Source organism: Oryctolagus cuniculus, chromosome 12 (genome assembly GCF_051225735.1).
Source record: "Oryctolagus cuniculus isolate XC-2025 breed Fujian yellow rabbit chromosome 12, ASM5122573v1, whole genome shotgun sequence".
In the NCBI taxonomy this organism is placed as follows: domain Eukaryota; kingdom Metazoa; phylum Chordata; class Mammalia; order Lagomorpha; family Leporidae; genus Oryctolagus; species Oryctolagus cuniculus.
Genome location: NC_142878.1, coordinates 111,690,272 through 111,716,147, shown reverse-complemented (window position 1 = coordinate 111,716,147; position 25,876 = coordinate 111,690,272). Strand labels below are relative to the sequence as shown.

Here is a 25,876-nt window from a genome sequence, read left to right as displayed (position 1 = left end):
TTTGGGGGCTGGCGCTGTGGTATAGTAGGTTAAGCTCCACCTGTGGCACCAGCATTCTAGATGGGCACCGGTTTGTGTCCAATCCGGCTCTCTGCTTATGGCTTGAGAAAGCAGTGGAAGATGGCCCAAATCTTTGGGTGCCTGTACCCATGTGGGAGATGCAGAAGAAACTCCTGGCTCCTGGCTTTGGATCGGCACAGCTCCGGCCATTGTGGCCATTTGGGGAGTGAATCAGAGGATGGAAGACCTTTCTCACTGTCTCTCCCTCTCTCTGTCTGTAACTCTACTTCTCACATAAATAAATAAAATCTTTAAAAAATTTAAATAATGAACCTTGTTAATGATGAGTGGGAAAATTATATTAATTTAAGATTATTTATACTTGAAGTAATTAAGTTTATATATACAAACTTCCATTTAAAAAATGTTTATTTACTTATTTGAAAGGCAGTGTAACAGAGACAGAGTGAGAATGAGAGAGAGAGAGAGAGAGAGAGAGAGAGAGAATCTTTCATCTACTAGTTCACTTCCTAAGTGGCTACAACAGCCTGGCCTGAAGCGCCAGCATCCTCTTCCGACCCAGCTCTCTGTTATGGCTTGGGAAAGCACTAGAAGATGGCCCAAGTCCTTGGGCCCCTGCACCCATGTGGGAGACTTGGAAGAAGCTCCCGGCTCCTGGCTTCAGATCGGCACAGCACCGGCGGTTGCAGCCAATTGGGGAGTGAACTGTCGGATGGAAGACCTCTCTTTGCTTCTCCTCTCTCTCTGTAACTCTGCCTTTCAAATAAATAAATAAATCTTTAAAAAAATTGATAGTAGAGTATCTTTTTACCTTTTATGTGATAAAAATAGAGAATAAATATGTAAATATGATAGTGAAACATGGGGAACTTTATTTTTGCTGTAGAAGTTGCCTCAACCATGATTGTCAGCACACAGCTTATTTTCTATACCATAAACATTTTATATCCTCTAGCTTTTCCTAACACAGGAAAAAGAGATTCTCAATATAGTGTTTGAATATATCAAGTATTTTTAGGACTAACTATTTATGTTGTTTGAGTCACTGAATGAGAATAGCTCTAATATAAATGAGTTTATCAAGCTACTCTGTGGTATCATTTAGAAAAGTGACTACTCCTGTCTTCCAAAAAAGAAAGAAAGAAAAATGGAAGCCTTAACCAACATATCAACAAAGTATTTTATAGATATCAACAAATGGATTCTAAAGTCTATATAGAAAGGCTGGGAGCTAGTACTGAAGAAGCACAAAATTGGTTGAGTTGCACTAACCCATTTCAAGACTGTGTGTGGTTAAAATAAGGAGCAGACCAAGCTATGAACTCACTGATCAAGCTGTTCACTGCAGTACAGAGATTCTGGTTTTCATTCCTATTGCTCAAAGATGCAGAGAGAAAGGAGAACCAGCCTCACAGGGAATACTCAATAGGCCGGCGCATTTACCCAAACTGAGTTCCAGCTTTATTTAGAGTCCCATTATGTTTTTTTTTTTTTTAATTTACTTTATTTATTTGAGAGGTAGAGTTACAGACAGTGAGAGGGAGAGACAGAGAGAAAGGTCTTCCTTCCGTTGGTTCACTCTCTAAGTGGCTGCAACGGCCGGAGCTGCACCAATCTGAAGCCAGGAGCCAGGAGCTTCCTCCAGGTCTTCCATGTGGGTGCAGGGGCCCAAGCACTTGGGCCATCTTCTACTGCTTTCCCAGGCCACAGCAGAGAGCTGGATTGGAAGAGGAGCAGCCGGGACTAGAACCAGTGCCCATGTAGGATGCTGGTGCTGCAGGCGGAGGATTAACCTACTGCACCACAGCTCCGGCCCTGAGTCCTGTTATTAGAGTGTAGTTGCTCTGTTAGGATGGAAGCAGGACCTTGTGGACATAAAGTCTGATCAAAATGTGAGGAATACTCTTCGAGGAGAGGCTCTTGAGAGACAGCTGACCAATACAGTGGAATCCTTGACAGCTCCAGTGTCCTTCAGCACTAGCAAGTAGTGCTGGTGTGAGTGGGTGAGGCTTTGCAGAGCAGCCCCATCATGGTCTGAGCTCTCTGTCAAAATCTTGGAGTTTTGGAGTCCGGTATTGAGGCCAGCAGGTGACACGTGGCCTGATAAATTGTGATGTAGCATTCTTGTGGCCATCACATTTCATGTTCCTACTGCAGTCAAACATGTCACTCCTGTAGTAAACTGAGTGCTTGGAATCATTTCAAAGCTACATAACAAAGACTTGCTATCAAACTGCTCTAATCAAGGCAGCATGGTACTGGTGAAAGAATAAACACGTACGAGTAGAGGTGAGTAGATGGCCCAGAATGGACTCACACAAACATAGGCAGGTGATTTCTGACAGTGAAACGAAGCCAACTCAATAGAGGAAGAGCCTTTTCATCAAATGACATGGAACAATTTACACACACACAGGGAAAAATTAATATAAAATGGCCTTTACATCTTTCATTAAATTCATTCAAAATAGATCATAGACCTAAATGTGAAATTTAAGACTGTAAAACTTATAGAAAAAAAAAGCTTAGGAGAAAATCTAAGCAATTTTGGGTTTTTACAGGAATTTTTAGATACAAGGCCAAAAGTATGATCCATGAATGACAAAATTGATAAGCTGTACATCATTAAAATAAAAAAACTTCTGGCCTGTTAAGTCACCGCTGAGAGAGTGAAAAGGCTGGGCAGGCATTTGACCTACCAGTGATAAGACACCAGTTGGGATGCCTGTGTCCCCATCACAGTGCCTGGGTTCACTTCCTGGCCGCAGCTCCTGATCCAGCTTCCTGCTAATGCAGAGCCTGAGAGGCAGTGGTGAGGACTCTGGTTGGATTCCTGCCACCTGTGTGGAGGACCTGGCTTGATTTTCTGCCTCCTGGCTTCTGCCTAGTCCAGTCCTGACAATTGCAGATAGTTGGAGAGTGAACTTAGATGGGTGATTTATTATCTCTTTGTCTCACTCAAATTACTAAACAACCAAATATATATTTTTATAAAGAGAGTGAAAAACAAGCTAGTGACTAGGATAGACATTTACAAAACATTTTTCTGAAAAATACTTGTATGTATAGTATTAGAAAGATTCTTAAAACCCAGCAATAAGAAAACAAAGAATCAAATCTGGGCAGAAGAGTTGAAACCACAAGGACAAATAACAGATGGAAAGTATGCATATGAGAAGATGCTCAATATCCGTTGTCATTAGGGAGCTGCACATTACTTAAGCCAGTAAGATATGACAGATGTAAAATGCTGGTGAGGATGAGAAGCCGGTAGGAATGCAGGATGATATGTAGCCACTTTGGAAGACAGTTTGGCAGTTTCTTACAAACTTACAAATTTAAACACAGTCTTACTGGATGATCCAGCAGTTATGCTTTTAGGTATTTACCAGCCAGCTGAATTGAAGACTTACGTCCATCTGACAGACTGCAGATGAATCTTTACAGCAGCTTTATTCCTAAGTACTCAACTGGAAGCAACAAAAATGTCTATTATGGGTCAGTAGGCAAAGAAATTGTGTTGCATTTACTCGGTAGAATATAACTCAGTGATAAAAAGAAATGAGCTTATGAAGCTATGGAAAGGCATAGATGAACCTTAAATGCACATTGCTAAATGAAACATGCTTATCTGTAAACACTACATACTGGTAGTATCTGACTCCAGTTTCCTGACATTCTGGAGGTGACAGAGCTGTAGAGACTGAGCGGTTGCCAGGGATTTATGGGGTGGGAAGGAAGGAAAATGGATAAAGTACAAGGATTTTTTAGGGCAATGGAAATATTCTGTATGATACTTTAATGCTATATATATGACATGCATTTGTCAAAATCCATAGGCCTTTATAGCATAAGGAGTGCATCTGAATATAAGCAAATTCAAAAGGAGATTGGAGGATCCCAGAAAGGAATGTAGACCATGACAAGAGGATCTCACTACATTTCATATGTATGGAATGACCTGTCTGAAGGAGAAGGAGAAGATGACGACCTGTGTAGCTTCAGCAATAGCAGTATGTGAGACTAGATGCAAAAGGCATTGCACCTCATCCTTGGATTTTAGTAGATGAAATTGCTCTCCACTAGAGTTAAATTTCTGATAACTCTATATCTATGCTAGAATTTAACAACTAAATAGACAGCCGATTATGTGAGCTGGATTTCTCCTTGTTACAGTAAGAATTTTCAGAGAAGGAAGGGGAAGAGACTAGAATGATCTGGCAGTGTAGAGCAGGGACATCAGCAGGAATCCTGTTTAGCTTAATACAGACCCGGATGATTAGACAGAGAAATACAGGCGTGTGTATAGAACATCACACAGAGCAAGGAGTCTTCAAAAAGTTCATTGAAAATGCACATTGTGAAAAAGCTATGCATAAATTTTAAAAATGTTTTACACTAAATTTCTTTTTTTTTTTAATTTATTTATTTATTTTTGACAGGCAGAGTGGACAGTGAGAGAGAGAGATAGAGAGAAAGGTCTTCCTTTGCCATTGGTTCACCCTCCAATGGCCACCGCAGCTGATCCGATGGCAGGAGCCAGGAGCCAGGTGCTTCTCCTGGTCTCCCATGCGGGTGCAGGGCCCAAGGACTTGGACCATCCTCCACTGCACTCCCGGGCCATAGCAGAGAGCTGGCCTGGAAGAGGGGCAACTGGGACAGAATCCGGCACCCTGACCGGGACTAGAACCCGGTGTGCCGGTGCCGCAAGGCGGAGGATTAGCCTAGTGAGCCACGGCGCCAGCACTAAATTTCTTTTAATTCAATTTTTCTGTGAGCTTTTTGAAACACTCTCATTTATATTCCTTTATTCTGTCTGTTTTATAGAGCCTTAAATAAATGACACAATAGCAAAAACACACATAGTCCCTATCCCCCAATATTTGTTTCTAAGACCATTCTGCAATAAAAGGAATCATGGCTCCTTGGAGAAATAGCTGGCTGTAGGACTAGGGCAGGAAATCTGAGACTAAACAATCATTTAGTACCAAAAATTAGGAAGTGCTTTAAAAAGTCCACATTATTGGGAGGCAAGAGACAAAGTAGCCAACTGAAAAATATCTAATGTCCAAAGATGGCCAAAGCTGAAATAATTGGAACAGCAGTGTGAGTAAAAAGTAGTATTGGATTGTAACCCCAAGTATAAACAGTATCAGAGAGTTCAAACTGATACAAATAAATACATGGTTGGAAAAAGACAAAGTTCCTGGGAGGAGGATTTCAGATAATTTATGTAGAGAAGTCTGTCCTCAAGGAGGGGGGAGTTACCTTCGCACTTCTTAAGTGTGGGCTGCACAGGACATGGTAACTTCCTTCCAGCGTGGTTTGAAAGGAGGGACGGGAACAGTCATTTCACTGTGGAGCAACCTGAAGAAAGCGCTGTCTCAGTGAGCGGATCACAGTCAGTACCATCAGTGCTGAGTCATGTCAGCAGTGCGCACCCTGGCTGATCACTGGAAGAGTACCAGACAAATCCCGATTACAGGGCATCCTGCGCAGCAACTCACGAACAGTCCCCAGTGCGGCCAAGGGCATCAGGAACTAGGGAAGGCTGAGGAACACGGCCATGAGGAGCCCCAGGAGACACGACAGCTCCATGGGGTGGGGTGGGGGGTCCTACCATGGAGAAAGGACGTTAGGTTAAAACTAAGAAAATCGGGATACAACAAGGGCTTAACAGATAACCATGTACTGATACTGTTCATTAATGATAATGTGTCCTGTATTAGTACAGGGTGTTAATAATAGAGGAAACTGGGTATGGAATAGATGGAATCACTGTGCTGTCTTTTGAGAGGTAGAGTTACAGACAGTGAGAGTGAGAGACAGAGAGAAAGGTCTTCCTTCCGTTGGTTCACTCCCCAAATGGCTGCAACAGCCGGACCTGCACCAATCTGAAGCCAGGAGCCAGGTGCTTCCTCCTGATCTCCCTTGGGGGTGCAGGAGCCCAAGTACTTGCGCCATCCTCCACTGCCCTCCCAGGTGATAGCAGAGAGCTGGACTGGAAGAGGAGCAGCCGGGACTGGAAGAGGAGCAGCCAGGACTAGAACCGACGCCCATATGGGATGGCAGCACTGCAAGCAGAGGATTAACTCCCTACACTATGGCACTGACCCCAAATCTAAAATTCTTCTAAGGGAGGGAAGTCTGCTAAAAAATCGAAGTGTTAAACGTGAAGGCCTCAGAATAATCGAGTGGTTTCTATCTCTCCTGTAGTTTTGACAGTGTTTCCTGCCTTGCCGATGCTACTTCCCTCTCGGACATAACTTTTGATGGCAATCCAATAGCGCAAGAGTCATGGTACAAACACACCGTCCTGCAGAACATGATGCAGCTGCGCCAGCTGGATATGAAGAGAATCACAGTGAGTGCCTCCCGCAGCGTTACCACTGTGCCTGCCTTCTGGTGTGGGTCAGCACATTGCGTGCATGCTTTGTGCTTGAAACGCTTCTTCATTTTCATTAACTGTGGAACTTTGGGTTATCATGACTCATAATTAAAATAACCGTTGTGATTATATAAAACTGTTGTATGATAGAGTATTTACCACCTGCCCTCAGCCCCAGTTTCACTTTATCTGGCTTTAAAAACTCCTAGTCTTCTATTTCAGTTAGTCATCATGTCTATTTTCCATTCTTTCACAGTGTCCAGCCAGGAATTCATCCTGGAGTGGATGAGCAGGCATTTCACTCACCTGCACAGTGTCGTGGTTAGGAGCATGAGGACCCGGCCAGGCTGCCTGAGCCTGGGCCTTACCGTTTTGTAGCTGCAGGAAATCTGACCGTTTTTCTATAGTTCATTTTCCTCAAAGTAAAGCAAGGATCATAATTATACTGTGTTAAGGGTTGTCCTGAAGATAAGTGTTAAACATTAAAAGTGTGTGTTTCCAAGAAGCATTGCATGGAGTTAGTGTGACTACTTTTGGTGTTCTATCTCCCAGAGTAGCTATCTCTTCATTTATCCTGTCTCTGTGTTAAGGTATGTGCAGCACTTGGGTGTTTTTTTTTTTTTTTAAGATTTTATTTATTTATTTGAGAGGTAATGTTACAGACAGTGAGAGGTAGAGACAGAGAGAGAGGTCTTCCTTCGCTGGTTCACTCCCCAGATGGCTACATCATCCAGAGCTGCACCAATCTGAAGCCAGGAGCCAGGAGCTTCTTCTGGATCTCCCATGCGGGTGTAGGGGCCCAAGGACTTGGGCCGTCATCTTCTACTGCTATCCCAGGCCACAGCAGAGAGCTGGATTGGAAGAGGAGCAGCCGGGACTAGAACCGGCGCCCGTATGGGATGGCGGTGCCACAGGCAGAGGATTAACCTACTGCGCCATGGCACTGGCCCCGCACTCGGGCATTTTGGTGTAGCTGCTGACCTAAGTGGAAAGTTGCATATGATGGACCCTTCACTTTAGATGCATGGTGCACGTCAGCGTGGCGTGGGCTCCGAGACGCTCTGCAGTAAACAGACTTGCCTATTGCTGTTTCATTGCATCCTGAGTTTATTGGAATATTTGATTTTCTCAGAAAATACCTACCAATAATCTCAGTTTCAGCGTCTATGTCTCAGGAAAGTGTCGGAGCTTCCACTTATTTTCTCTTCTAGGTGCGGCTGATTTCAGTGTGGATTCTGAGGATTTTCTGGGTTTACTCACTAACACGTGACTGATTCTTTGTGTGCCAGCTTCACAGTGCATGCCGGTTTCCTTTGTGCCTGAGCAGCGCTATGCACACAGCTGTGGCCAGCAACAGTGTGAAGTAGGGAAGACAGCTGTGGCCAGCAAGCAGTGTGAAGTAGGGAAGACAGCTGTGGCCAGCAAGCAGTGTGAAGTAGGGAAGACAGCTGTGGCCAGCAAGCAGTGTGAAGTAGGGAAGACAGCTGTGGCCAGCAACAGTGTGAAGTAGGGAAGACAGCTGTGGCCAGCAACAGTGTGAAGTAGGGAAGACAGCTGTGGCCAGCAAGCAGTGTGAAGTAGGGAAGACAGCTGTGGGCAGCAAGCAGTGTGAAGTAGGGAAGACAGCTGTGGCCAGCAAGCAGTGTGAAGTAGGGAAGGTCTCACGGGGAGGAGCCCGGGCCTTCTAAGTTCTGCCTCTCTTCCTGAGGATGTGGTTCTTTGTCCTGCCCATTTATTCACTGTCAAAGATGTTTTGTCTTTTTGTTGGTGACTCTTTACCCTTCTCTCCATGTCTTTCTCTCCATGTCTTTCCACAGTGCATCTGTGGCACTTCTAATGCTCTTCCTTAGGCGGTAAAGGTGAGTGTGGTAAGATACAGAGCTAATCTGTTTATATAAATGAATAGTCATTTCAGTGTTATGTATCTTGTAGTGTGTTTGCATGCTGCTCTTGCCTACCAAACCAGTGTGTGGTAATTAAGGACAGAACCACTCTTCTTTCCCCTTGCCTAGACATGGATATGTGTATAGGTGTTTATTTCCATTCCTTCTATCTCACAAGATGCTAAGAATGTAGTCAAAGTTAATAATGTTTAAAAAAGATTTGTTGACTGAGTGAAATATACCTAGCTTCCATGCCTTAAATAACTGAGAGTGATAACCGTGTAAGTGGTCGTCTGTGTATTCCATAGGATGTGTTTGCCCTGGGTAGAAATGGGGGAGATCGCCTGTGTTGGAAACGGGGCTAGCTGTTGTGCTGTGTAGACAGCAGCAGTACCAGTGGAGCATACACATGCAATATTTAGAAGATAGAGGATATATAGTCCTGTGTTTCTTGACAGTAGAGATAGCTTCTGAGAAATGTGTCACCGGGTGATTTTGACATGTGAATGTTACAAAGTGCACTTACACTAAACTAGATGGTGAAGGTCCGTCACTTGACATGCTGTCCTGATGCAGCCGAGACAAGCGGTAAGCGTGGGAGGTAGGAGGCTCCTGCCAGTGTGACATGGCACACTGTTTTACATTGAACTTTTCTTATAAGTAGAAAGAACATACTCTAAAACCAGGGCAAAAAGTGTAGTAAAATAAATACAGTAAGTGTGATGTTCTGTACTTAATGTATGCACTGTACTTTGTTATGATTGGCAGTGCAGCAGTAGGGCTGCTTACACTGGCAGTGCCACAGGCACATGAGGGTGCATGGTGCTATGGCGTGAAGACAGCCACAGGGCACTAGGCGATGGGGACTGCCACCTCTGTTCTGGGATCACTGCTGTACATGCAGACCACTGTTGACCCCAAAGTGTTGTTTCGAGGTACATGACTGTGTGTGTATATATATAGTATATGTATGTACACACATATATACAGCAGTATACATATCAATATGGAGCATATTTGTTCTTCTGTTTAATTTTAAAAATCAAAAATGAAAGAAGATTTTGAAAGTATCTTAAAATTAGAGAAAATTTGTAAGTATGGTGGTACAAAGAACTTTGTTTTCTTGAAATATCTGTGAGTGAGTTGATGACAGGATTCCCTGATAACCCTGTGTTTTTCTTATATGCAAAGATGCTCTCCAATATAATTAGTATATGGATAACAAAATCAGGAAATAAGCATTGACAAATTGCTAGACTCTAATTGTAACATCACATCCAGCTTTTGCCTTTTACATAAGTTATGTTTATAGCAAAATGCTCCAGTCTGGAATCATGCATTGCCTATAAATGTGCTTTGTTGTCATGTCTCTGTCTATATCTATATATATAGATTTTCAGTCTTCAGTTTTCATTTACTCAGGCTTTTTTGACTTTCATGACTTTGATGTTTATGAAGATTATCTTCATTGTTTTGTCGAATGATCCTCAGTTCATATCTTTTCTAATGTTTCATCATGACTAGTTTTTACCTATAGGTCTTTGACATATGGCAGGGATAAAAGGAGTGTGGATTTAAAAAATAGGGTAGAGTTCATTGATTGTGACACAGATGCTAATATGAGGTGTTGATGGGGGAAATGGGTGAGAAGTATATGGGGACTCTTTATTGCTACCTCACAGTTTTTGTTTTGTAAATGTAAAATTATTTATGAAATGAAATGTTAAAAAAGAAGTATCAAAAATTCACAAAGTTAAAAAACATGTATCGGCCGGCGCCACAGCTCACTAGGCTAATCCTCCGCCTGCGGCGCCGGTACCCCGGGTTCTAGTCCCGGTTGGGGCACCAGATTCTGTCCCAGTTGCCCCTCTTACAGGCCAGCTCTCTGCTGTGGCCAGGGAGTGCAGTGGAGGATGGTCCAGGTGCTTGGGCCCTGCACCCCATGGGAGACCAGGATAAGTACCTGGCTCCTGCCATCAGATCAGCGCGGTGCGCCGGCCGTGGCGGCCATTGGAGGGTGAACCAACGGCAAAAAGGAAGACCTTTCTCTCTGTCTCTCTCTCTCACTGTCCACTCTGCCTGTCAAAAAAGAAAAAAAAAAAAAAAAAGAAAGAAAACATGTACATGTCACTGCCCCTGCCAAGTGGTGTGCTGTTCCTCTCCAAGCCTCTGCTGAGACTCAAGGATGCTTTGATGAGGACACGGTCGCCAGGCTTCCTCTTGGGAATGATCCTCTTTCCCTGTGGGCCCGTTCCACCTGTTATTCATTTACTGATGCCGGTATGGGCCCACGGCATTTCTTCCCACACTTTAGGAAGTTTAATGTGGAAACACATGTGTTGGCAAACAGCAGCAAAAGAGGCTGCCTGTTTGTGTGGGTAGTTGTGCTGGGACACGGTGATGCCTTCAGCGCCTGTTGATGTGGCCGCGGCAGAGCTGCGTGATTGCAAAAGAGACCTTATTGTCTGAAAGCCTCAAATAGTTCCTACTCTGTGGCTAAAAATGTTTGCTGACACTTGTCTTGTAGCCGTTTTTTCTCTTTAAAAGAAAACACCATAACTTGATTAAATTTTGTGTAAATGTGCCATATTGACATTCCAGCTGGGTTGGATCGCATACATGTTCATGAATGAACACGTGCGCACACACATTGTGGGCTGAGTGTGCTGCGATGAGCTCTGGGGGTGCTGTGGAATATGTGTCGTTTCCAAGGGGACCCTGGTGATAATTGACAATGAGGGAACTGCCAGCTCCAGGCGGTTTGCCATTTCAGCATGAGATCAGGCTACCTTCCTTCCTGTCACCTCCTCTCTGCAAAGCCCAGTGTTCATCATGGAACAGGAGGTGAGTGGTGGTATGCAGCCTGGCCTCTGAGAAGTGGTGATGTGTATAGAGTTTACACACTTTCCATTGGTAAGCAATTCTGGTCATATAAGAATGCTATGAAATATTTTTAAAATTTATTTGAATTATTTTTTCAAATGGATATTGAATTGCTAGAACATGAATACAAATTAAGTTGTTGGGCATCACTGTGAAACAGAGTTGCCATGTTGTCTTTTGGCCTAGAGGCACTGTGAAAAAATTCCTGACACTCTTAGATGCCTTGACTGAGAGCTTCAGTCGTGGGATGCATAACAGGCACTAGACAGGGGGAGACCAGAATCCCATGCAGTGCCTTAAAGCTGCCCAGTCTACTTCAGAGGCAGGTGCGCAGCCAGGTTACAATGCAAAGTGAAAATCAAGTGAGATAAGAGAGCTAAGTGGATCAACAGTTCCATTCATCTGTGTGTTTACACTGACATACGTGTGCATGCATGCGTGTGCACAGAGAGACAGCAGTAATACGAAAAATCAAACCTCTCCTCAGTCTAACAGAGAAGCAGGAAAAGTTCCTGAAGGGAAATGCTGGACTTGAGGTTCGAAGAGTGACAGGTGAGGAGGACGTGTCTGCAGTGCAGGGTTGCAGGGGTGCCAAGGGGTATTGCCGTGTGGAGGGTGGAGGCGTGTGGGATGCAGAGGGGCTCTGAGGGGGACTGCAGCTGGCAGCACTGCAAGCTGGCTGAGCACTTCACGCATGCGGGGAGAACAGCAGGGGAGGAAGGATATCGCACAGACAGGGCCGGAGCATTTTAGTCTTAGTAAAGAGTGTGGTTTTTGTTTGGGGTGACGAGTAGGAGTTCTGCAGAATTTAAGGTGATGAAAATGATTTGCCTCTGAAGGAGACTGTGTGTGTGTGTGTGTGTGTGTACACCAGCCTGGGGGGGTGAAGGGGGGAGGATGGGCCACATGTGGAGATGAGAAGCGGTCGAGATGGGTGAGGGTGAGAGCCCCTGGGCCTCTGATGCAGAGGAAAGCAAGAGGTCACCTCGTGCTGCCTCTTGTTGGCTTCCAGTCCTGTCTAGGAAGAGTAAAATAAAGGTTAATGGGATGGCGTGAATCAGGAGTTGGCAACTTCATCTGAAAGGCCATGGTCGTAAATATTTTAGGCTTTGGAGGCTGTGCAGTCTCTGTGGAAAGCATTAATGGACAGCACGTAAGAGATGAGCATGGTTCTGTTCCCATAAAGTGTCGGTCAGCACCGGAGCAGGCCGCAGGCCGGGCCTGGCCTATGGGCTGGCGTTTGTAGCCTTTCATGTAGAGCACCTCTGAAAGTCAGAGCTGGAGTGTGGGAAGAGTGACGGAGCCGCTGGAAGAGAAGGTGAGTCTGTCACAGAAGAATACAGATCCCACACATGTGGCTTGACCCTGACTAGGACAGGAATCTCAATCCAGTTGTGAGTAACCGAGGGACTGGGCACTAGGAGGCAGCATTAGTTTACTGCGAGCTCATGCCAGACAAAGGTAGCATTCCATTTTAGACATTGTTACCAGGTCCTCTCGGAGGAGGGCTTTGGCAGTGTCTTGGGATTTAAAGAAAGCGTTTGACAGAGTCTTTTACAGCACCATTTTCTGCAGGTTGTGTGGCCACGTGGGTAAGTAGGTGTACCTGCAGAGCATGAGGGAATGGCTCAGTGCCTGGCTTTAGTGCAATCTTAGTGGTGGGCCGTGAGGCCTTATCCTGGCCCGTTCTAGTTGGCATTTTGTTAGTGTCTAGATGGGAAAATATTCCCGTTATTCTAATTGATTCTGAGAATGACAGAAAATGGAGAAGAGATCCTGATGTAATGGTTGATCAAAAAGAGCCCAGAAGCAGCTTAGTAGTCTAGAATAGGGTTTGACAGACTACAGCTATGGGCTATATCCATCCTGAAGCCTGTTTCTGTACAGCTGTCAAGCTAAGAATGGTTTTCATGTATTATTTTTATACAGTTAGTTATTCAGAAGGCAGAGAGAGAGAGGGAGAGAGGGGGAGAGAGAGAAATAAATGTCCCATCTAGTGGTTCACTTCCCAAATGCCTGCAACCGCTGAGGCTGGGTTAGGCTGAAGTCAGGAGCCTGCAGCTGAATCCAGGTTTCCCATATAGTGATAGGGACCTACCTCCCAGGGTCCATATTAGCAGGAATCTGGGATCAGAGTTGGAGCTGGGACTTGAACCTAGACACTCCAGAGTGTCCCAAGGAGCAGCGTAAACTGGACCAAATGCCCACCCCGGTTGTAATGTTTTTAAACAACTGTGATGTGCATGTGTGCACACACACACACAGACACACACACAGGAATATGAATCAGGGATCATAGGTAGCACACAAAGCCAAAGATATTTACTATCTACCCTTTCCAGAAAAAGTTTGCTGATCCCTAGTCTAGAGAAATAAGCAGAATTTAGTAAGAAAAAAATGAATTCAAAATCTTGGACATCACTCCCTAACAATAAACAAAGCAATTCTTATCACATGTGTGGGGTTATAGGCGATGCGCCTTAGCAGCTTGTGTGAAAACGACTCGCATTGGAATCAAAAAGTTCAAGTTGAGTGAATTATGAGATGTGATTATTAAAAGTTAATGTGGCCTAAAACAACATTCACTTAGAGACATAGAGAATTCGGGAACTAGAGACAGTAGTGCCCCCTCTTTTCCCCATCAGTGGTCAGGTTTACACTTAAACTGTTACTAGTTTTAGATGGTGAAGCAACCTGGAGCGTTTCCTGAGTGCCTGGTGACAGAGAAGTCGCAGGAAAGACACTGCTGTGGTGTTCAGGTGTTTCCACTACTGTTCAAGAAGAGAGAGAGTTGGACACATTTTGAGGAGCCAAGGGGTGAGGAATCTTTTCAGCCTAGGGCTCTTTGGATATTTATAACATCATTCATGAGCCATACAAATTTTTCAACTTAAAAATTAGCCTGCTATGGATTTATTGACTTTTTTTTTTTTTTGACAGGCAGAGTGGACAGTGAGAGAGAGAGACAGAGAGAAAGGTCTTCCTTTGCCATTGGTTCACCCTCCAATGGCCGCCGTGGCTGGTGCACTGCGGCCGGCGCACCGCGCTGATCCGATGGCAGGAGCCAGGAGCCAGGTGCTTTTCCTGGTCTCCCATGGGGTGCAGGGCCCAAGCACCTGGGCCATCCTCCACTGCACTCCCTGGCCACAGCAGAGAGCTGGCCTGGAAGAGGGGCAACCGGGACAGAATCCGGTGCCCCGACCGGGACTAGAACCCGGTGTGCCGGCGCCGCAAGGCGGAGGATTAGCCTAGTGAGCCGCGGCGCCGGCCAGATTTATTGACTTTTGAGTCCTGTCTTAGGTTGCGTTGGCAGGACCAGACCAAAGGATTTTGTAGGCCATATACAGGCAGCAGGCAGGGTGTTCCCCACCCCTGAAAGGACCGTGTGTAAAGGGGAGAGGGAGAGGGAGGGAGGGAGGGAAGGAGGGAGAGAGAGAGAAAGAAATCTCTGGTTGACTTCCCCAAATGCCTGCAACAGTAGCGTTTGGCCAGGCTAAAACCAGGAGCCAGGAACTCCATCTGGGTCTCCCACATGGGTAGCAGGGACCCAAGTACCTGAGCCATTATCTGCTTCCTTGTGAAGTTGCCTAGCTTTATTTATTTATTTATTTATTTATTTATTTTTGACAGGCAGAGTGGACAGTGAGAGAGAGAGACAGAGAGAAAGGTCTTCCTTTGCTGTTGGTTCACCCTCCAATGGCCGCCGCGGCCGGCGCGCTGCGGCCGGCGCACCGCGCTGATCCGATGGCAGGAGCCAGGAGCCAGGTGCTTTTCCTGGTCTCCCATGGGGTGCAGGGCCCAAGCACCTGGGCCATCCTCCACTGCACTCCCTGGCCACAGCAGAGGGCTGGCCTGGAAGAGGGGCAACCGGGACAGAATCCGGCGCCCCGACCGGGACTAGAACCCGGTGTGCCGGCGCCGCAAGGCGGAGGATTAGCCTAGTGAGCCGCGGCGCTGGCCTTAATAATTTTAATATTAATATATCAAAAGTTTTGCTGTCTATTCAGATAGGAATTCTGACTACCAGCTCGAATAAAACAGCTAACATAGAAGGTTTTAGCATTTATTCAGTGAGAGAAATACAAAGGAAGTGAGGGCTTTATAAGAGGGAGAAGGAGCTTAGAAGTTTACTAGGCTTTTCCAGGGAGTAGACCAGAGGGTGCAAGGGAGAGAGAGCACATGGGCATGCCAGTGAGCCCGTATCAGGGGCAGCCAAAAGACCACCCACGCCAAGAGGTAGCGGGCCCAGGGGCTCCAGGCCTTTTATTCACTTCCAAAGGGGAGTGGGTACGCAGTCTGATAGCAGGTGGGCGTACAGGTGAGGTCAGGTAGGGGCGTGAGATCACAAAAGGGGGCAGGGTGAAGGCGTGTCTCCAGCTCACAAATGTAACAGTGTAATCCTGTCTGCCTGCCTGTGCCACTGGCGCATGGCCTGCGCACAGGAAGCTGGTTCTGCTGTGGAAGCAGGTGCAATCCCAGGCACTCTGGTGTGGGATGCAGACTCCCGAGCAGCGGCGTACGTGCTGCACCATGGCGACCCCTCCTCCTCTTTCTAGTCTAAGGCCACATTCTGCAACTGCAGACACTCTTCTCATAATCGTGTCTTAAGTTCTCACCTCAAACCCTCACTTGGTTGGCTTTGTATGAACGTGCTTACCATTTGCTCTTAGTAAGTGGAGGAGCTCATCTCAGGCACAAGGAAGTCACTCATGCTCTCTCTTCCTTTTGGGGTAGAGGAATGGGAAATATCTTTCCCCTCTGACGGGTGAGCACAGGTAGCATACACCATGTTTCCAGGCAGAAGCATTTGAAAGCCAGTGAGTGTCTGTGCCTTTTCCCACTGTTTGTTACCAGGGAAACACAAACTGAAGCCGAAAATGCTGTCCATTACACACCCACAAAGACTCAGCTTCTCTGCTGAGGTCAGTTGCAGTGTTCTTGCGTGATCGAGATGACAGACGAGCCAGTGGGAATTCTGAAGTTGTCCGCTTACGCCCCTTTCGGGGTCCCACACCCGGTATTAACTGCCGCTATTCCTGGGCCGTGAGAAGTCAGGTGACATGACTCCTCATCTTGACCTTAACAGTTTTGTTGTGTTAAAAATTGTTGTTAAAAAGGAAAGTATTGGCTGTGTCTTCTTGGGAAAATGCTATGGTTTTAAGTGTTCAAGTATTTTGTGTGTTCAGAGAAAACAGTAGCTGCTCGGATGTATACGGTTAAAAGCACATTGCTGTTTACAGTCTGAAATCCCACATCACACATTTCTGCCTCTATGAAGGCTGCCGTTACTTATTTCTAGCAAAACTTGTCATATGAAATATGCGTTGTGTTGGAGCCTTAATGTGCTAACAAAGTAAGATCTAGGCTGTCAGACGCCGTTACGTCACTGCGCTGCTCACTTCACTTGGCAGCATTTCTCTTGTGGATCTTCATGGACTGTGTGAAATGAGGAAGAAGGGCGACGTTTGTTTGTTTGTTTTGTTGTTGCCCCCAGATAGATCCTTTTCTTTTACTAACAAAAGATACAGCTTTTGTCCCAGAAATTGGACTAAATACCCCAAGATGCCCAAATTTTACAGTGTTTTCCTAATTCTTCTTCTTTATTTTTTTTAACTTATTGATTTTTGTTTTTGAAAGACAGAGTTACAGAGAAAGGGAGAGAGACAGAGAGAAATTGATTTTCCATCTGCTGATTTACTCCCCAGATGGCCACAATGGTCAGGGCTGGGTCGGTCTGAAGCCAGCAGCCAGGAGCTCCATCCGGATCTCCCCTGTGGGCGCAGGGGCCCAAACACTTGGGCCATCCTCTACTGCTTTCCCAAGCACATTAGCAGGGAGCCAGATCAGAAGTGGAGTAGCCAGGTCATGAACCAGCACCTATATGGGATGCCAGTAACTCAGGCAACGACTTTACCTGCTGTGCCACAACCCTGACCCCAGTTTTTTCTTTCTTAACAATGGATTTAAAGCTTACCTTACCTTCACAGAGTTTTATTTTATTCATGGTTACTATATAATTATTTGGACTGAAACATAGTCGTCAAATATAAAAATTCCTTAAAGCACTCCATATGTGAATGAATTTGGTGTAAACCCAATTTTCCAAGGTTTAGCTTTCCTTTTAAAGTCCTGTTGCCTTTAATAGAAATTCAAGTTCTTATTGAAAATTTGATGATATCACCTCTTAAGTATATGGTGTACGTGATCCAGTTTCCAGTGCTATTGTTCACCATCTGCAGTTTCCACTTCTATTGTACACGCTCCGTAATTTCCTCTCCTGTTGTACACGAACCATAATTTCCACCCCTGTTGTGCGTGTACCTCAGTTTCCAGGCCAATTGTTGGACTTGATCCCCACTTTCTAGGTCTCTTACATGTGATTCTTCATTTCCAGGTCTGTTTGAACCTGGCTCTTTGAATAACTAATCTGTTTCTAGTTCACCTTTTATAGGCGAGTCAGCAATGGAGTATCAATACATTTGGCTCTTTCCAAGTTCAGTCTGAAACAGATTAAACCCTATAGGTACCAAATCAGTATTTATTGATGATAAAATAGCACAGTGCGGCCTGAGCGTGGAAGACCCAGGAGTGGTTGGTGAACATCCCTGATGACTGCCCGTCAGGTTTTAAATCGAATGTTAGCTTCTGATTGGAGTATAGTTAGTGCTGCACTTGTGGTATACAGCCTTTAAACACATCCAGAGCCCCAGAAATGCAAGGATACCTCCAAAAGTTTGTGGAAAAATGAAAAGCTGGGGGGCCAGCACCATGGCTCACTTGGTTAATCCTCCACCTGCGGCGCCAGCATCCCCTGTGGGCACCAGGTTCTAGTCCTGGTTGCTCCTCTTAGAGTCCAGCTCTCTGCTGTGGCCTAGGAGTGCAGTGGAGGATGGCCCAGGTGCTTGGGCCCTGCACCCACATGGGAGACCAGGAGAAGCACCTGGCTTCTGGCTTTGGATCGGCGCAGCACTGGCCATGGTGGCCATTTGGGGAGTGAACCAATGGAAGGAAGACCTTTCTCTCTATCTCTTTCTCTCTCTCACTGTCTATAACTCTACCTGTCAAATAAATAAAAATAAAAATAAATTTAAAAAAAAGAAAAATGAAAAGATAATGCATATTTCCATAAACTTTTTGAAGACCTATATGTCTGCCATTTGACTTAGTGGTTCCCGTTTTAGGAAATTATTGAGCATATATTCATTAGTTTGGTCCTTGCTTGTGTTTTTACTGAGTTATGCTGTTGCCTGGGGCAGACATGGTCCGCAAACTCATGGAGCTTCCTGCGTGACAGGGCGGGAGGAGGGAGGGACAGGCAGTACTGCCTGCTGTGAGACCAGGCGGGGCTGCGATGGAGAAGTGCAGAGTGCTGTGGAAGCACGGGGCAGGTGTCTCCTGCTTCCTTCCCGGTCAGTGACTTCACTGTCTGCCCTCTGGGGCGGAGTCCTCTCTGCTGCATTTGTAATTTAGGTTCTTGTCATTTTTCATCTCTGAAAGGGTTTTGCAACTTTAGTCCTGATTGTTTACTTTCTATAGTTTCTGTCTCTAAAGATATTTTGAAGCTTGTCTTTTATGGAGAAATTGTTTTCTCAAATTGTGACATCATTTTCAGTATCTACAGATCATTTGTCAATGAAAATGAAAAGTTACATAGTTACAGTTTTCTGTATTAGAATTTTATATTTTTCAAGGTAGAATGTGGTCTAGATTGTATATACAGATTGCAATTTTTAGAAGTTTGCATAGGTGAAAAGTGGATGTGATACAATACACAGAAATTGTAAGGGTTAAGCTAGAACATTGGTATCATGGCTGAGTTTAAAATTTTTTTCTAGAATGTACAACAGTGCTATTTCAGTTTTTGTCTTCTTCCAGCCTTATTGAGGTAAGCTTAAGAAAAAGCTGCAGATTCCCACTCACCCTTTTTGTCTTTGGATTTTCCTTCTTGCATTAGGTGATGTCACACCAGAACTGGTAGTAAGAAGCTCACTAACGTTTTGATTCTATACAACTGCGGGCAGAGAATAAAGAGAAACATAGTAACCTCCTTGGTTGGGTAGTGTGCCTTCCAAGACAAAACCAAACTGCCAGAAAAAGGTATTTAGGACTAGAACATGCTTGAACACTCATAATACTTTTGAAACAATGTTTTAGGAAGAAGAAAGGCGTATGGCTTCTGTCGTAGCCAAAAAAGAGGAAGAGAAGAAGCGGGAGAGTCACAAGCAATCTTTGCTCAAGGTAACTTCTCTGACATCTGCAACTGCAGCCAGCCAGCTGTAAAGTGGTTCCGGGACCTGTCCGTCTCCCATTCCCGAAAGTAGACTTTTTTTGTAAGCAAGCACTTCTAAAATGTTTAGGAGTTACTATGCATATGAATAAATCTATACTCAGGAAATAATACTGTACATTATAAAATAAATGGAAAAGCTAGACATTTTAAAGGAAGACATTAATATACTAGAAGTTCTGACATTTTCCATACAAGTACATCATCCTGTGTGTCCCATGTGTGTGCACTTGGTTTTGCAAAGCACTGTACTAGACTTATCTTTATATATTTAATGAGCTCTCTAACATGTTCCTTTTAAAAAAAAAATGTTAACTTTTTAAATTTCAGAAATTTCTGTATTAGCTTCTCTGAAATAGAAGTGGTAAAGATTCTGAGGAATTTAGGAATGAGAATTTGTTTTAAACTAGCTTTAAATGATTTAGCATATATTACTCTCCTTAAATACAGTGTTTCCTTGAGAATATTTTATATTAATAGCACAGACTACAAGAAAGATGACTGAAAGTTCACAGCTTGTGTTGTGTATCCACCTGGATTCCCCGATAAGGGTATCATCTGATTACCATCACTCATTCTTGTCCTATCTAATATAGGTGCTTCTCTTTTCAAAATTAAAATAACAATCACAATTCAAGAAATGTCTCAGGAATAAGAGTTGTATGTACTAGTCCAAGGAAGCCAGTGAACTTTCTAGGGTGATAGGCAGGTCCTGGGATCTTTCAAGGGCGAGGGGACGCCAGACAGGCGCACTTGTGTGCATTTATCAGAACTGATCAAATCATGCACTGAAATCTGTGTGCTGTTTAATGGGAACTGGAAGGAAGGGAGGCAGGGCGTCTTCCCAAGCCCTCTCAGGTCAGGGCTGTGACTGTGAAAGTCATTAGCACTACATGTTGGTCACAAGCTACAATTTCCTTGCCTGCCATTGTCCTAACCTCCCCAGCTTGTAGGTTACCCCTCCTTCCATTAATGAGTTCTGCCTAAGCCCTGGCCTGTTGTATCCCCTTTTGTTCTTTTACTGTTTCAGCCAACAGGATTTTAATATTTCCTATACTGGCATATCCCTAAGGATTGGCCCAAAACACCTTGGATTACAGGATCTATAGCTGTGGGTAGTGTTTTTAAAATTTGTAGGAACAATAGCTACCATTGCCAGCGGATGCTATTGGCAAACCTCTCTAAATGGCTCCTCTAGGAAAAGCAGTGTTCCCTAGCAGGTAGTTGCTGTTGTCAGATGCATAGGTAAATGAATTAATGGATGAATAAAATACATCCACAAATGTTGAGAAGTTCACAGACCTGCAGAACACTCTTACATGAAAGCCCCAATCACAGGAAGGAGGGATAGACAAATCCCTGATTACTGTTAGACCCTTTAAAACCTGAAAGTCTTTCGTTGTATACCCAATTCAGTTGCTTCTTAGCATCAACATTTTAGAAATATGCCATTAAATTTTTAGCAAACTTTTTTTAATGCTTAGGAAGTTTTTGTTTTTAAGGTCTGTTTATTTATTTATTTAAAGTCAGATTACAGAGAGAAAGGGAGCGATAAAGAGAGAGATCGTCCATCCACTGGCTCACTCCCCCAGGTAGCTGCAATGGTCAGGGCTGATCCAGGCTGAAGCCAGCATCCAGCAGCCAGGAACTTTGTCCACGTCTCCCACATGGGTAAAAGCGTCCAAACAGTTGAGTTGTCCTCTGATGCTTTTCCCAGGCCATTAGCAGGGAGCTGGATGGGAAGTAGAGCAGTCAGGACACAAACCAATATGCATATAGGATGCTGATGTCATAGGTGGCACCTTTACCCGCAGCACTACATGCCACCCCCCTGGAAAATATGAACATGTTAGAAATAGGCAGTGCCTCTTTTGAAGTCGCCAGTTATGAGGACAGTTGGAGCCATGCTGCAGCAGGCCTCAGCACTCGCCAGTGGTGGCCTCTGGAAAGGGGTGGACCAGTGCAGAGCTGGGAAGAGCACACCGTGCATGCAGCCCCTGCTGTGGCGCCTTTCTGGTTTCCTTGTGCCTGTGAGTGAGGGGATGTGACAGCGGTGGTGGCTGGAAGAGGGCACATACTGTGTGCAGCCCCTGCTCTGCGGCCTTTCTGGTTTCCTTATGCCTGTGAGTGAGGGATCTACACTTGTGCTGTGTGCTGGAGTGGACTTCCCTGCACTGTGAACAAACTCAGATGGCGCAACTTGAAATTTGACATCTTCTACAATATTTGTCACTTAACACAAAACTTAGCAACTTACTGCCATCTAGTTCTTAGCAGTGTAATTATAGCTAAAACACTAAATGCCTCTGCGGGCTTTGAAAACAAACTTTTCTTTGAGTACCTCCCTCTTGCCTTGCAGAATCCGGCATCCTGTAGCCTCTGCTGCTTTTCCTTGCTCTGTAGATGCTCAGCCCTCTGTGTCAGCTGCTCAGCCAGTGATCCCCACTTACCCCTGGCTGCGCTCCCGTCTGAAAGTATCTCTTCCTTTTTCCTGGACCCAGGGAAACTGCCCATCCTCCTGTGTACCCTGGTGTCGAGCTGATTGAGTAGCCCATGAGAAAGAAGCTTGACTGTGGCATGGATTTAAAAAACTGTACTGGCACTTATAAAAATTATAAATTGGTTAACTTACTCAGTGGTATAAAGATAGTTTATGGCTTTTTTCTTTAAAAAAAAAAAGATTATTTATTTGAAAGGCAGAGTTAGAGAGAGAGAAATCTTCCATCCACTGGTTCTTTCCAAAATGGCCACAATGGCCAGGGCTGGGCCTATCTAAACCAGGAGCCAGGAGCTTCTTCTCAGTCTCCCACTGAGGTGCAGGGGCCCAAGCACTTGGCCATCTTCTGCTGCTTTCCCAGGCACATTAGGGAGTTGGATCAGAAGTGGAGCAACTGGGACTTGAACTGGCACCCATACAGGATGCTGGTGCTGCAAGTGGAGACTTCACCCGCTACACCACAGCACAGCCCCTGTGCCTTTTTTCTAAGCATATCTGTTTTGTTAAAAATACTTTCTGTACTTTCTTCTGCTCACCAGAAAGCTGAATACACAGGGCCGATCTGACAGCCGTCCTGAGTTAACTCACTGCCCAGCCTTTCAGATCAGCTTGGTTCTCAGTAGAAACAGAATCACTGCTTACATTAAGAATTGGGTTGGCACAGTTACCAGCACATAGCTGAAACAGAACTCCTAAGGTGCCTTTTTATTATAGATAAGAGAAAAATGTTTTATCATGGAACAGTTAATTCCACTTTAGTTAAGGAGGACACGTAAAACATCTTTAAAGTCTCAGAAATAGACGATTTTAAGGGTAGCCATACAAACATATCTAAAATACCAAACAACAGAAAAAGACCTGGGCCAAAAACATTCCTTTTTTTTTTTTCCAAAAAAATTTATTTGAAAAGCAGAGAGAGAGAGAGAGAGAGATCTTCTGTCTGCTGATTCACTCCCCAAACAGCTGTAACGGCCAGCTGAACCAGGCTGAAGCCAGGAGCCAGGAGCTCCATCTGGGTCTCCCACAGGGGTGGCAGGGGTCCAGGTGCTTAGGCCACCTCCCACTGCCTTCCTAGGTGCATTAGAAGGAAACTGGATCAGAAACGAGTAGCCAGCACTTGAGCTGGCACTCCTATATGGGATGCCAGCATCACAAGCAGTGGCTTAACCTGCTGCGCCACAACCAGCCCCCCAACATTCTTAAATACAGAAACAGAACTTTTAAAAGTTTAGAATTAAGCAAGCCACATCATTTTTCATTCCTATCCAATGCTAAGCATGCATGCTAAAATCTTAGAAAACCGAATATTGGCAAAGAGTTGTGATAACGTAGTTGCCCTCTGTGTGTACATGCACCAAGGGGATGGACAGGGGCTCCAGAGCCGGAGGTGAGAGGCTGGTCTCACACTCAGATGCTTTTCCCTGCAGAATTCTCAGGTCTGTAATGAGGGATCAGAAGCTGCCTATTGGCCGGCGCCGTGGCTCACTAGGCTAATCCTCTGCCTGCGGCGCCGGCACACCGGGTTCTAGTCCCGGTTGGGGTGCTGGATTCTGTCCCGGTTGCCCCTCTTCCAGGCCAGCTCTCTGCTGTGGCCCAGGAGTGCAGTGGAGGATGGTCCAAGTCCTTGGGCTCCTGCACCTGCATGGGAGACCAGGAGGAAGCACCTGGCTCCTGGCTTCAGATCGGCGCAGCGCAACGGCCGCAACCTGCTGGCGGTAGCAGCCACTTGGGGGGTAAACCAACAGAAAAAGGAAGACCTTTCTCTCTGTCTCTGTCTCTCTCACTGTCTAACTCTGCCTGTCAAAAAATAAATAAATAAATAAATATTTTTTTTAAAAAAAAGAAACTGCCTATTCTAACCTCATTGATATCTGTTAACTTTTGATCATGAGGACTTTATCAGAATAGGGGTTGTAAAATGAGTGGACACGTTGTAGCCTAGCACAGTTTCATTCAGTAGTCCAGATCCTCAGCAGAGTCCTGTGGGAGAACTCAGCTCCGTGACTCGGCCAGCGCTTCTCAGAGTGAGGTCTGGGCACCAGTCGTGTTCACAGCACCTGTCAGCATCCACGTCCTGGAGCCCTACTCCAAATGCACGAAGTCAGAGTGCGTGGAGTGCATTGATTTATTTTCTCTTCCTGCAGAATGGTTCTACTTGTGTGGCACCATGTCAGCCTAGTACAGCTCTCTTAGTAGTCCAGGTAGTATTTTTTAATGTGCAGACATTACAGCTTCTGCTGTGGCCTTGGAAAACTATCAAGCCCTCTTCTCTGACCGCTCGAGCTCACTCTGCCATATTAGTCCTGAGTATTGGGTAGGAAATTAAAATGTTATTTGTTTTTTCTTGCTATGTTTAACACAGAGGCATATCAATTTACGTAAAATTAAAATTTCAGAGAGTGAATTTTCAATCTCCAGTGGGTTATCTGTTGGTTTTTATTAAGTTCTTATAGAATAACTGTTGTGTGCATTTCATTTTTTTCCCAGCAGAATGATTGGCTGTCAATGAGAAGTTTGGATGCACAGGCCTCTCTTGATTTGTTTTAGATTGTGCACTACGTAGCTAGTTACTTGTAAGGAGTAGGCTTCCTTTTAAAGTATTGTAAGAAAGCACTAACAACATGCTTCTTAGATGCTCTATTCTGATACAAAAATGACACATGATTCTGGTCACAACTTTCTTGTAGGAGAAGAAAAGGTTAACAATTAACAACGTAGCACGGAAGTGGGACTTGCAGCAGCGAGGAGCCAATATTGCTACAAATCCAGAGAGGAGAGATTGTGACCCCTCTTCCCAGGACCCCTGTCAGATGGACGGGAGCACCGTCTCCACGCTGCCAGAGGAATCAGGGTACGCCGCCGCATCCGCCAAAGATGCCGCAACCGTGGAGGGTGCCGCCCAGGGGGGGAATTGTTATATTGTTTGATGTTTTTGTCCAGGACACTGTAAAAGCTTTAATAAACACATGAGTCTCGTACGCATTTATGGGGGTAGTATGTGGTGTTCCGATACATGTGTGTATTGTGTGGCGTTCAAGTCAGCGTGAGCACATCCATCTCCTCGAACGGCTTCCAGGTCTTTGTGCTGAAGAGGTTCAAATCCGCTTTCCTACCCTTCTGCCAATGAACGACATGTTGGTATCTATAGTCACCCTACTGCGCAATCCAATTCCAGAACTTGTTTCTCTCTTTTCTTAAGATTTGTTTCTTTCTTTCTTTGAAAGACAGAGTTACAGAGAGATAAGGGGAAATGAGAGAAAAAGAGGGAGAGGGAGTGGGGGAGGGGGAGAGAGAGCGAGAGAGAGATCTTCCATTTGCTGGTTCACTCTTCAAATGGCAAGGCCAGACTGAAGCAGGAGCCTGGAACTCCATCCAGGTCTCCCAGGCGGGTGGCAGGGCCCAACTGTCTTGTTCATTTTCTGCTGCCATCACACCAGGCACATCAGCAGGGAGCTGGCTCAGACGTGGAGGAGCTGGTGCCAGTGTCGCATGCAGTGTCGAAACCAGCTCACCACATGCCAGCCCTTTATTTCTTCATGCTTACTCTATTTCCTGCTGGCCGGTGTCTCCCATCCCTTCCTCCCACTCCAGTCCCCAGCCTCTGGGAACCACTTCTGTGAGGTCCACATTTCTAGCTTCCACGTGTGATTGAGGTCATGCAGCGTTGTCTTTCTGAACTTTGGCTGGCCAGTTCCACCTATGTTGTCACAGTGATAGGACGGCCTCCTTTTTAGGGCTCAGTAGTTCTCTGGTGTGAATATGTACCACGTTCTCTTCCTCCATTCTTCATTGATGAATGCTTAGATGTTTCCGTTTCCTGGGATATCCTCCCATTGATGAACAAGAGAGCATACTGAAACAAGTCAGGGAGAAGGACCCAAGTGTGGCTGTCTTTTTTAATGTATACCCCTTTAATG

At 45.2% G+C, this 25,876-nt stretch overlaps 1 protein-coding gene across 17 annotated transcripts in view; it reads left to right on the top strand.

Annotated features, from left to right (window-relative positions):
• Positions 1 to 25,876, top strand: part of LRRC49 (leucine rich repeat containing 49) — a 177,831-nt gene that overhangs the window by 103,861 nt on the left and 48,094 nt on the right. For 15 of the 17 annotated variants that reach the window (XM_051835678.3, XM_017338044.4, XM_017338043.4 and 12 more), the window contains 3 exons: positions 6,238 to 6,385; positions 19,330 to 19,413; positions 24,647 to 24,810. In XM_051835678.3, the coding sequence (XP_051691638.2) occupies positions 6,347 to 6,385; positions 19,330 to 19,413; positions 24,647 to 24,810 (287 nt within the window). In that variant the 5' untranslated portion in view covers positions 6,238 to 6,346. Of the gene's footprint in view, positions 1 to 6,237; positions 6,386 to 8,226; positions 8,269 to 19,129; positions 19,415 to 24,646; positions 24,942 to 25,876 lie in introns of those variants that run through there. The other 2 variants (XR_016217666.1, XM_089309559.1) reach the window with 2 other exon arrangements.